Source organism: Rutilus rutilus (assembly GCF_951802725.1).
Source record: "Rutilus rutilus genome assembly, chromosome: 1".
Lineage (NCBI taxonomy): Eukaryota > Metazoa > Chordata > Actinopteri > Cypriniformes > Leuciscidae > Rutilus > Rutilus rutilus.
Genome location: NC_140209.1, coordinates 53,075,336 through 53,088,635, shown reverse-complemented (window position 1 = coordinate 53,088,635; position 13,300 = coordinate 53,075,336). Strand labels below are relative to the sequence as shown.

General features: G+C 35.9%; 1 protein-coding gene across 1 annotated transcript in view; it reads left to right on the top strand.

The window, feature by feature from the left end:
- Nucleotides 1-13,300, top strand: part of tmem104 (transmembrane protein 104) — a 59,748-nt gene that overhangs the window by 8,520 nt on the left and 37,928 nt on the right. The window contains exons 4-8 of the mRNA XM_084421015.1: nucleotides 805-886; nucleotides 2,253-2,349; nucleotides 2,454-2,534; nucleotides 6,618-6,717; nucleotides 8,192-8,288. Coding sequence (XP_084277141.1) covers nucleotides 805-886; nucleotides 2,253-2,349; nucleotides 2,454-2,534; nucleotides 6,618-6,717; nucleotides 8,192-8,288 — 457 coding nt within the window. The remainder of the gene's footprint in view (nucleotides 1-804; nucleotides 887-2,252; nucleotides 2,350-2,453; nucleotides 2,535-6,617; nucleotides 6,718-8,191; nucleotides 8,289-13,300) is intronic.

The window sequence follows — 13,300 nt, the reverse complement described above, 5'->3', positions numbered from 1 at the left end:
GAAAATGTAAAAACGCAGAATGTTTTCTGTAACACCGTGTCTATACCAGACTCGAGCAGCACGACGCAACACAACAAAAGTAAATAGAACCCATTATAATCAGAGATGCTGTCTACACTTCACTTCAGTTCAGTACAGTTCAGATCTGACCCTGATCCAACACACCTGTCTGTAATTATCAAGTGCTCCTGCAGGTCTTTATTAGCTGGTTTAGTTGAGTTTGATCTTGGTTGGAGCTGAACTTTAGGGAAAGTAAATCTCCACAAACGGGATTGGGCACCCCTGGGAAAGAATGTTTGAACGGTATAAAAATTATGGAAAGTCCTCATAAAACACAAAAACCCTACGTGTGTGTGTGTGTGTGTGTGTGTGTGTATTCCACATTGTTTTTGACTAAATAAACACAGGGATGAATGATATTGAATCATTTTCATTCATATGCACCAAAGACAAGTCTCTGAATCAGACTTTTTAAAACAATTCTTTCTGCTTAAAGTAGTTATTTTTTTTTATTTTTTTTGGCAATATTATTGTTTCCACTCACGCAGCCTTATGTCAGCATAGCAAGTTATCTCAGGCAGGGAAATGTGTATGACATTTTAAGAAACAAAATTATTAAAAAAAAATCTTTAATATAATGTGCAAAATCGTGATGGTCAGTTTGTTATTTTATTTTGTCTTTAAGAATTTTCTTTCTGCTCTGTATCTAGTTTTTCCTGCATCTTGTTTTCCCTGTTTTTATTTTATTTATTTTATTAAACTTGCTACACATGAAGTGTGTTTAACTTTTCTGTCTTCCCTCAGTTTCATGACCACCACATTTGTGATTGAAGCCATGGCTGCTGCCAATGCCCAGCTACGCTGGAAGAGGAGAGAACAGGAAGAGGTTAGTGACATCACCTGATAAGCCTGGTTACCCTGAACACTGTGTCGTTATTCAGTATCTATTCCCTATGAAAATTACACTTATCAATGGAAATGTTACAGGTCCCAAGTAGGGCTGGGCGATTTAAATCGTGAGATTGTTATGCGCATCTCGTCAGTAAAGCCGGTTCCTTGATTAGTAGTAAATCGCCATCACCTGCTTTCAGATGGAGCGGCATTTACTACACAGAGCCGTAGTTAACTGACAAGCTGAGCCATATCGCATTAATTATCGCTGGCGATACGTCCGCGATTTTAATGCGATATGGCTCAGCTTGTCAGTTAACTACGGCTCTTTGTAGTAAATGCCGCTCCATCTGAAAGCAGGTGATGGCGATTTACTACTAATCAAGGAACCGGCTTTACTGACGAGATGCGCATAACAATCTCACGATTTAAATCGCCCAGCCCTAGTCCCAAGCCAGAAAGTCGATGAAACTTTAAATCATACTGACTTATAAGTGAATGAAACGGGGCCATTTAGAGAAGATGTACTAAAATCGCTACATGTTGACAAACTCAGAACGAGGCCCATGGTTAGTATGTTTCTAGACAGTTTCACCCATACAAACAGAATACAGAAAACCTATATTATGGCCTGTACAACTATAAAATCAGAATGTTTATATTTTAATAGATGATCTGCAACAACAAATATTGTGTTTATGCTGAATAAGCGTGTCAAGATAATTTTTGACACATTGCTTCTTTGTTTTAGTCACGTTATATTGCGCACACAACTGTACACCTGAATAAACTGAGGCAATAATCAAACGTGTTCTTCTAGAACGCCCTCACATTCATATGTAACATTGTTTTAAAGGAACAGTTCACCAAAAAAAAAAGAAATGTTATAATTTACAAGGCTGCATTATTTGATCAAAATACAGTAAAAACAATACAAATGTGAAATATTATTACAATTTCAAATGACCGTTTTCTATTTGAATATATTTTAAATGTAATTTATTCATGTGAGTGCACAGTTGAATTTTCAGCATCATTACTCCAGTCTTCAGTGTCACATGATCCTTCAGAAATCATTCTAATATGCTGATCCACTCATTATTATCAAGGTATTTTGATGAATAGAAAGGTCACAAATCTTTTGTAACATTATAAATGTCTTTACTGTAACTTTTGATCAATTATTGCACCCTTGCTGAATAAACTATTATTAAAAAGTTGTGTTCAACTGTGAACAAACTTGCTATTACCAAGCTCACACATATGTACACTTTTAGTGTTTTTTTTTTTGGTTGTGAGCGTGTTTGTTCAGGGCCTTGAATTAGGAAACTAATCAATTTTATTGTTACAACCATTTTAAGATTAATGACAGCGACTCCAGCTCGGACTATTCAGATGATGAGGTCACTATCCGGGGACGTTCGGAACCTGTCGAGACGCGGCCCATTCTCTCTGTCCGTAAGTGCTGTTTGTATTGTACTGTCTTTGTCAATAATGGTTTGCAATGTTACCCAAGATGAAAATCTCAAGGTCATTGTTGGTTTTGTCATCTGATGTAACAGAGCGTGCTTCGAATATAGACCACTTTGACATTGTCGAGAGAGTCGAGATGGGACAAATGGCCTCCATGTTTTTTAATAAAGGTAAGACTTCTTGCGTCATTATGCACTACAATGTAATCTTCAGCTAAGACGTTTAGCTTTTATAAGACTATTAAAACAGGCCTTAAAAGATGGTTTCCAGAGGTCAAGTTTTGCTTCAGTGTTCAGTAACATTGAACAAGGTTATTTGCTGTTAATGGGGTGCAATTAGAACTAGTTCAATTGCTTTTGGTTGTAATTACCTCACTGTAGATCTTTTATCTACTCTAATATAAGGAAACGAGAGGTTCGCTTAAAGATGGAGAACCCAGGTAATGAAAATCGTATGATGAATATGAAGACGCGGTGTTCACCTTGAACTAAAAACCGAGGTGTCATTTATACTGATTCCTATTTTCAGAATTCTTGCCCTCCTAAGCATCATTTCACGAGCAGTGCTACACAAAGGCTGACTCAACAGTGCCCAGAGCAGCCTTGCAATATCTCAACAGCATTGCTTTTGGCATCTTCTCCAACCATCAAGCAAAGGACGGACATCAGAAATGGCCTGCTGAGCTGTTCCATACGGGGTTGGAAATTAACTGGGCTTGCCTTGGGGCAAAAATGCCACAGAAATGAACAAAAATGCCCCTGCACAATTAAACGAATTCTGTTACGACAATCGTGGTTAAAGTGAAATGTGAAAATGAATGTAAACTGTCGATTGCGCGTATACGTGTTTTTTTTTTTGCAGTGTTGAGCATTATAATCAATCACAAGGGTTTCTGTTGAGAGTATGGATTACAATAGCTAATCAGAGGCTTTTTGTTTAGTCATCGGAGAAACGCTGGAGTTTTGTTCAGTGCACACGTTTGCTGACTGAATTCTGCATAAACAAACATCAAAGTGCAGAAACGATGTAAACGAGATTAATTTTGCAGTGTAGAAAATGTTATCTTTTCGCAGCTTCTGTGAATATAACAGGAGATTTTGCGAGAGGGCATAACTCTGTGACCTTGCGCTAGGCTGAAGTGATGACTCACTTTCTGTATTTCATTTATTCCTAGTTTGAAGAACCGTTTCTTTCTTCATGCTGCTAAGAAAACCAATGCGATGTTTGTAATTCATAAACTATCTAAGTTATATTAACTTGTTTCGTCTGTGTTGCCTAGAAGAATATATGATTAGACGTTTCTCCACCCATAAAACCTTTATGTATTCTATTAAATGGCATTAATAATCATTATTACAATGTTGATAGCAATAATCGACAATAATGATTTGTCATAATTGCAGTTCTGCCCTGTAATGATTTCCTGATTTTTTTCATTTTAGAATTTATATACTTTATGTAAGCGATTTACACTATGCAACATTATTCAGTTGTCATGTAAATGTACATTTATTAGAATTCAGTCTAAATACATGTATGCCACCTTTATATTAAACAGTATATGTAATTGTCAGATGCAGTTTCTGTTCCACCTTTACAGTGTAAATGTGACTTCTGTTGATGTCGAGAATTTGATTGGTAATAGTCTATAGTATTTTGACAAAAGTAATTTAGTTAAATATAAGTATTTGACATAAAAGATAACACCTTTTATACAGTTATCACTAAAATTGCCCTTTAGAAAAGGAAAAAATTAAAAGGAGAAATATATACATTGCCTGATCATTTCTGACCCTGGTTCCATACATCCACAGCATGTGATGGCAAGTGTTATGCACTAGGTGACGCACTTGTTACACCCTCAAACAAACCAGCACTGCCTCTTATGCGCTGCACGCACTCTCGTTTGGTGAACACAAGCACGCACTTGTAGCTTCAGAGCGTTGTGTTTTCTCGGCACAGACGTCACACGCTCGCCCTGTCGACTTTTTATTATTCTATTAAGCGTGATGTGTTAAAATAGCTTGCTGTGCTCTGACCTTTCCCAGTGTAGAATGGAGTGAAGTGGCCACTTTGGATGTGCACTTGGGAGAAACGAATGACTATCTGAGCAGACTCTGACCGTAAATGTATTAAATGGAAGCGCAACTCACTGTGAAGGAGATTAGTTTAGTTAGTGTGACTTTAGTATTGACTGTAGCTTTAAATATAATACTCCTGTCTTAGGACATGCTGTCTTTTTAATCCAAGTGCAATTGCTAAACGCAGCCATTGTAATGGGGGTGATCAATCCATGAGCTGCCATTCAGCGGAAAGAAACTGCAGGCTTTTATATTGAACTGTAGTTAAAGGCTTTTACGTTTGTACTTTAGGATTGTTGAGGTAGGTGGGAGGTTGTTTTTCCAGAAAATACACACAGCGATTCTTTAGGTTCAATTGCTTTTGTAAGTTAAAGCAGATTGTGAATCCGCTCTGGTCTGAAATTAACAGCAGGAAGCCTGGCTTCTGTCATTTCATCATTGGACCGGTTTCTTAATGGCCGCTGGTTTATCTGGGTTGCTCACAGTGGCTGTAACCTTCCCACTGACAGGTTGATTAGAAGACTGCTTCGAATAATGCCACAGAGGAGATAGATTAGCTCATGATTGATTTTTGTTTTTAGGTGTGCTATTACTTTTGCTCAGAATGGGGATTTTTTTTTTTTTTTTAGTAACCCCTAACCATAACTATTAGACTTTGGTGTGTACCTCATCTTGAACTGTAGCCTACATGCATGTTTTTGCTCTTTGAGGAGAGGCTTGCTATTACTTTTCAAAAATGACTTAAATTTTAAGATTTAGGCCTGGTTTCACAGACAGGGCAAAGATTAAGTCAGGATTAGACCTTAGTTTAATTAGGACATTTTAGTAGCTTTTATAAACGTGCCTTCGAAAAAAAAAAAAAACCTTGAGACAAAACAATGCCACAGTGATATATTTTAAGAAATAATCTGTGAAACTGGGGGAATGAATGATAAAACTGGATCAAAATCCTATAGAATTGAGTTGAAGGAAGAAACTGAGCCATGTTTATCATATCTGTGCATATATATATATATCATTAGGCTATTAAGTAAAGATCATGTTCCATGAACATATCATGTAAATTTCCTACCGTAAATATATAAAAAAATTGTTTTTGTGAGTGAATGCAGCACAATCGCAAACATAAATGGACAACTTTAAAGGCGATTTTTCTCAATGTTTTGAGTTTTTATTATTTTTTGCACCCTTTTTTTTACAAATCAATAGTTGCATCTCGGCCAAATATTGTCCTATCATAACAAACCATACATCAATGGAAAGCTTTATGATGATCAGTTTAAAAAAAATTTACCCATGTGACTGGTTTTGTTGTCATCCAGGGTCACATTTGAATTATCAGTACATCTCTTCTTTATTACATTTAAAGGCATATACAAAAAGAAGCTGCTATTTCTCTTCAAAGAGTGATATTGCCGCCCAGTAAAGCAAGAAGGTTGGATTCAAATTCAGTGAAATGGTGTAAAAATGACCTTTTTAAGAAACATCAATATTTCTATATTTAAAGTAACAGACTCTTTCTCCTTTCAAAAAAAAATTGTATAATAATGAGCACTGCAACTGATTTTGCATTCATAATTTCCCATGTTTTCTTCACTCATCTTTATATAATGAACTGGAACTGACAGCAACATTTGCTGCTTTTTTCTAATGTGGACGGCTCAATTAAGCTCGTACAAATGTTTATCGTAAAATTTTCTTTATTTAAATCTAGTTTAAATAGTCTGCCAGCTCTAGTCAACTTTCAGGGTAATTAATGAGCTGATTGGTTGGCTGGACCGTTTGAGATCCTCGTAGGAGCTTCTGTGAATGATGAATGTGTGTTGTGGTGAAGCCGTTCTGTGTTTCCTCCTGAATGCTCTCCATCTCATCTCCAACAGGCAGGGGCTGAGTGATGGATGGATGGAAGAACAGGTGAAGAGGAGTGTGGGGTTAATGGAGAGAAGAGCAGGGGGGATTTCATAATGAAGTGCTTGCTTGCTTTAATTAGGATGATTTATACAGCTCTATGCATTTAGCGGCTATATTGTTTGGGGAGGAACGTCAGATGAATCTTCTAGGGAATGATGCTGCCTATCTTCATGTTCTGTGAAGCTCTCCGCATGTTTGTATTTGAAGTGATGTTTTATGTAAAGCCATGAATCTTCAGAATGTGATCGTTTCTCTCTGCAGTTGGCGTCAACATGTTCTACATCTGCCTAATCGTGTACCTGTACGGAGACCTGGCCATTTATGCTGCTGCTGTACCTGTATCACTGATGGAGGTCGCGTGGTGAGTTCAAAATCTCTCATCTTGCTCTTCTTCTAGACATTAATTAATGAAACATCGGCTTTACTTTTTGAATGATAACATTTGTTCAAACATTAAAACAAAACTAGATTTATTTCATATTGGTTGCAGATCAATAAGAGACTGCCCAGTCAAAAAATCACAGCTAATTTCTTATGCACTTTTTCACATAGAAAATAATGTTTAAAACCAATAAGAAATGCGAAATGTGAAAATTGGTCCACGCCAAACAATTGTATTGGTGTGAACAGGCCTAAACCCTATAAAGCCTACTATTGTGTCATATTTGATATGCATGCATATTAGGGGTGTAACAATATATCGTGTCACAATACATCGCAATACATAAATGCAACACTACGTATCGTCCCTGTGAGGAAAAAAAATTACAGAGTTTACAGAGTTTTAGTGTCAGTACTACATTAAACTACTATATATAATGTATAATAATGCAATGGGGGAATATTTGTGGGTCCTGATAATGCCAAATGTCTTATGTTACCAGTAAAAAGTGGCCTACATTTATTTTAAATATGTCTAGCCAGTGACAGAGTGAAAGCATATTCATCTAAAATAATTCTGTGTTTTCAGAATCATGAATATTTTTATTCTGGTGTCTCCATTGTCCTGTGCATTGGGTTACCAGCACCAAGTCCAAGCCTATTCATTTCCACCCCCAATGTAATACCACATTTACCATTTAAATCAATAGTTAATTGTTTTTGTTACCATTTACAATATGTATTGGAGTATTACAATAATATCATATCGTGATATGTATCGATTCGTGAGTGAGGGTATCGTTACACCCCTAATGGATATGCATATCTACTAAATGCCCTCTGTCTTTTTTAGCAAGTAAAAGGCCTTTTAATATAATTCTAACAACATTTAGGTCGTTTAGGTCGTGGTACACGTCTCTTTTTGCTGTGAAATTTTTACTGAATGCATTTTTATATTGTTAGTAATATTTCTAGATGAGCATTTACTGGACTAAAGCAACTTGGGTTTACTTGATAATCACATTTTAACATGATTTTTCTAGAAAATTATCAATTGCTAATCAAATATGATACATCAGGCTTTTAAGCAACGTTTATTTGTCTGTTATATTATCTCTCAATCATTATTGTATTGCATTGCATTGCTTTATATATTTTGCCACCCACAATAAAAACGACTGACCTTTCATCATAAAACTAATCATTTTAATATTGACATATTTTTGGGAGAAATAGTGACGACTGATATTTATATGCACTTTATGCAAGTAGTTTGCTTTACTGTTGTAAAGATATCTCTGAGTTCATCTTACTTTTTGGCCATATAAATATCAGCAACTGCACCAAATTGCATATTTTTGCTTGGTTTATAATAAAAACAATTGAGGTGTACTTTATAAACTCCTGAAATCGATTCGCAGATGTCAGAAGTGTAATTGTTTGCCTTCTCGCAGTGGGAATCACTCGTGCAGTGCTGGGAGTGTGAAATACAACGATACCGAGTCATGCTGGGGCCCTGTAAGACGCAAAGACGCCTACAGAGTGTTTCTGGTGAGTGCAGCAGCACCCGTTACACAGTCAAACATACGCTCTACGTTGGCAGCACTTATGTCTCGGCAGGGTGCTAGACTCACACTGGCTGGAGGTAAGAAAGACAAACGAGACACTTAATACTTCTTTGTAATCTCTGTGGACTCCTCACCCCATCCGTGTATCAGGAGGCTCTTGCGTGCCCTTGAAATTCACATAGAGCCACAGCACAAGACGCCGGTGTGATTTCCTCCTCGGCTTTAGCTTCGCAGCAGTGATTGATGCGCTTATTCATTTCGCTCTGCTCCACCCTCCTTCATCTCCAGAAATGAGGGAAGTGGCTATCCCAACTGCCAATAAAAAGCATTGTTTCAGCGCTTTTTTTTTTTTTTTAAATCTCGCTTGTATAAGCCTCTTATTGCATGTTAACCACAGGAAATGATGCTGATTTTAGAATATGTGCCAATATTTGCTTGCCTTAAGCCCTATTTGGACGGGATTAGTTTAACATGGAGAGGTTGGGGTAAAGTAATTATTACCAGAGCTTCTCAGTGATTTTAGTCCCGTCCAAATGTACCATCTCAGTGATGATTACGGACAATGTCAGTAACGATTACGTCGATTTTTACCTTCTGTAAAAAGGTCCGGAAAAATGACCTCAGGTGATACTAATCCCATGCGAATAGACCCGCTGTAGATATGTACGTAAATATTCCGTAATTTCCTGTTTAAAAGTAGTTTTCCGCAGTTTATTAAGTATGGAGGTGCTTGAAAAAGCATTCAGTTGCGTTCTAGACGCTGGGACGAGTCTGTGGCAAAACTCAAGTGTTTTCCACACACACCATTCAGATCAGAAAGTCCAAAGCACTTGTTAGAGGCACGAAACTTCTTTTAGCGTTAGGTAAGTGCCTATTACCAACATAATCCAATCTGAATTTAATTAATACATCATTCGACCGGACTTAACAGTTTTGTATATATAAATATCAGGAAGCAACATAATACGCACATGATGACGGTGCGTAAATCAAGTTACCCCTCCCACTTCTGCTAGTTTTACTGAGATTTCTTTTCCCGTGCGAATTGGCCATTATTATTATTACGGACGTCCTGTGGTAAAATTACATAACTCAGTCTACTCTTGTAAAACTAAACCCATCTGAATAGGGCTTTAGAGATTAGGATTTTTATTCCCCTTCATGCTCGGTTTGTCATCCCTTGTTGAGGTGTAAGATGAGGTCACATGTCGTGTCTTTATGTATGTTGTGTATCGGCTGTAATTGAGTTTAGTTTAATAGATCATTTAGGAAGCTAGAAGACACAACCTACATCTTCCATCCCCAAACTCTGAATCTTTCGACTAGAAGGTCATCATTAGTTTTTCTTCTGGACATGCCCTTAAATAAATCATCTTTTTTTTTTTTTTTTTTTTTTTTTTTTTTTTTTATATGAAAGATTAATCCAACCGGCTTATGAACCTAGTGTCACTGTACTGGGGCTGTTCTCTTCCTCTCACTTTCACCTCAAACTGTCTCTATTGTTGTGAGGAAGGAAAATTGCCCAATTTTGAGTCTAAGGAATGTCCAAAGGGGACGACTGTCTAAGCCACCAACTTTATGAGCTTTATCAGACCAGGTGAATCTGTGCCACAGGATGTTGTCTTCCTCGAACACTGAATCCAGCACTTGCCAATTCTCATTACTGTAAAAACATTTTTTAATTGGTAACACTTTACAATAAGGTTTCATTAGTTAACATTAGTTAACTACTTTAGTTAACATGAGCTAAGAATTAGCAATACTTCTACAGCCTTTATTAATCTTAACTTCAACATTTACTAATACGTTATTAAAATCAAAGGTTGTATTTGTTAACATTAGTTAATGCACTGTGAACTAACATGAACAAACAATGAACTAACATTAACAAAGAGTAATAAGTACTTAACAAATGTATTGCTAGTTCATTGTTAGTTCATGTTAGTTATTGCATTAACTAATGTTAACAAATCAGACCTTATTGTAAAGTGTTACCATGTAATTAATAATAATTGGTTAAATAATAACAATTATTTCAAATTCTATTGTATAGTTGCATTGATTTGTACTGAATTTAGTTTATTCTGATTTTAATAAAGAAAATTAAATAAACAAAAGTGTATGGAACAGTATTATTTTCATTACTTAAAGAGAATAATGAGTGGGAACTTTTCTGCTTTACAGTAATGAGAATCTTGGGGGAAAATGTGCATATTTGTCATGAGTGAGACATTATAATTAAAAAATCATCTTAATGGTGCTAAAAAAGCATTTTTTTTTTTTTTTTTGAACGTTAACATTTCTTAAGTTGTTTTTTTTTACCCTTTGAGATTATGCCGTCAAATTGACCACGTCAGCAAAATTAAACGCGCATTGGTGCTTCTGTGTTTTACCATGATCACAGAAATGTCAGGTCACATTTGCATGCAAATGAGTGACATTTACATAAATCCACCGTCTTGGCACTAAATTTGTTTTCAGTTTGAGTTTATACTTGGCCCTGTCCAGACCCCTCTGGGGTCTGAGGTGTTTTTGGGGTCCTTGAGATGTTCTGACATGCCCTGACATTTGTGCTTTTTTCAGTTGCTTATAAACATAGTAATGGCAAAAAAAAATTACACACTATTTAGCACAAACAGGGCTACCATAATATGTGAGCAACAAGAATGTACATGTCTGCATTTTTGAGAGAATAATGTTTATGCGTGGTTATTGAAAAAACTAAAAACTAAAGTTTCTGAAATAAGACCACAAAACACACACTAAATATGTGCCAATAAGACTTTTGTCTAATGGATGTCATCGCCTAGTGTTTTTTCTTCAAAATTATGTGAAAATCACCCTGCCTAATCCTTCACATAACACAATACATTGATTTGAATTTTGCAAAGCACTTTCTGTTTGGAAAGGCCATATGCGGAGTGGGCGTCACAGATCATGCATATGTAGTGGTTCACACCTGAGGACCGCATACTTAATGAGCCATTCATTCAGGTGAGTCACTGAGCCACAAGAATGCAAGAGCAACAGTTGGAAGCATCTCAATTCTTTTTTTATTTTTCCACATATTGTGCTTGCAATTTGGCCTATAATATCCAAGGAAAACATGTAATTGTGCCGTTAATTCTCATACTGTATTTTCAGTTTTGGAATATTTATCCTCTCCCCAAATTTGTCACTAATAAAACACAATAAAAATTATTTAAAGAAAAGGCTTATATTTACCTTTTAATAGTTTGTTTACATCTACCTTGTAAATATTTAAATAAACAACAATTCAAGTGTAATCTTTCTTTGTACAAACTAAAGTATACATTTTATCATACATATTTCAAAGTTAAGGATTTGATTGATTATTTGATTATTTTTGACAAAAAAATTGGCAAATAAAAGCTTATTTGAGGTGGCAGATATTTTACAGTAAAAATGTATAATCTATCCAAAACTAATCAACGAAATGTTGTCTTTCATATGTCTGTAACATAGGTCTTTCATTTTTATTATAAGGAATATAAATGCTAATTTGCAGTTTAATACGTTGCTTATACAAATATATATATGTGCATACACACACACACATATACATGTGTATATATTTATACACAAAAATAAATTTTATTTATATTTTTTATATACATTTTTTTTTCCACAAATTGTGCTTGTAAATTGTATAATATCCAAGGTAAACATGTCTAGTAATTGTGCAGTAAATTCTCATACTGTATTTTCAGTTTTGGAATATTTATCCTCTCCCCAAATTTGTTACTAATAAAACACAATAAAAATTATTTAAAGAAAAAAAAATTATATTTACCTTTTAATAGTTTGTTTACATCTACCTTTTGAGGGACATTTTCCCTTATTATTATTATTCCTCACAGCGCTGCGAGACGGTGTAAACAAGTAATGATCTGAATAAACTTGTTTTCTTGAGCTGATATGGGGCTCGAGAAAACACAGCCCCTCACAGGTTTGCGCCGTGGATTCCCGCGAGTCAGACGCGGATACTGTGTTTGTTTTAGGCTCGCGCAGTCTTCACTCGGACGCGCGCTTCAATCCGTTGTGGAGACTCTCTTTTCGTTCCAGTGAAATTACAAAACAAAATACACACACACACATGTCTCTGCCTGATATACAACCACTGATAAACATAATCTGATTTGACAAAAAAAAAAAAACTATGAGTGCAGATTCGAACTCAGAACCTCTGACACGCTAGGCAAATGTTCTACCACTAGACCACTTGAGTTCACGTATTTACTCACGTGAAAACTCGGTGTTTACTCGGCGTGATCAATTCACTCTTGAACATGCTGCCGTTCGTCTGAGTTACAATCTTCCTCATCATTCATGATGATCTCCAGTTCAAGCACCTTATGTTGTGATTGCTAGCCTATTTACTTTTTATGTATTAAATCCAGGAAATTTGTTAATGAAAATAATATTAAAATTAAGATACAATTAAAACAAAACGAAATTCGTTTTAAAGAATGGATTTGTGCTTTCTGTTTTGAAGTCTCTGTGAAAGTTTGAAAGTCTTTTAGTGCTGCTTCAGAGCGCTCGCGTCCATAATGGAGAACTGTCACGTAATATTGTTTTTTCCTCATAAATGCGAACATGTGTCAACTAATGCAAGTAAATTTAAAAAGACTTACCCGAAATATTATCCACGGCTGGATCAAGTCGCTCAACGTTCGTCGCTCAAAATACAAACGTTCGTCGTCAGAGTCCTGCTCTTCTTCTGAGCAAAATTTGAACTCGTGTCATCTTCCAACAGCACAGGAAAGTGAATAAATGAAACTTGCTGGTTTTAAGGCATTTCAGGGGGCGTTTACCTTATTTTGCATAGATCACCTCAGCTCATTATCTTATGAATAGCGCGCTCTGCGAGTGGGTGTGAACTCATTACCGATAATTAGGTGAGACGGGAGAAACTGTACTTCTCTTTAGTTTCTTACAGATTACATTGCAGGAGAATATTTGTTTTGAATGTGA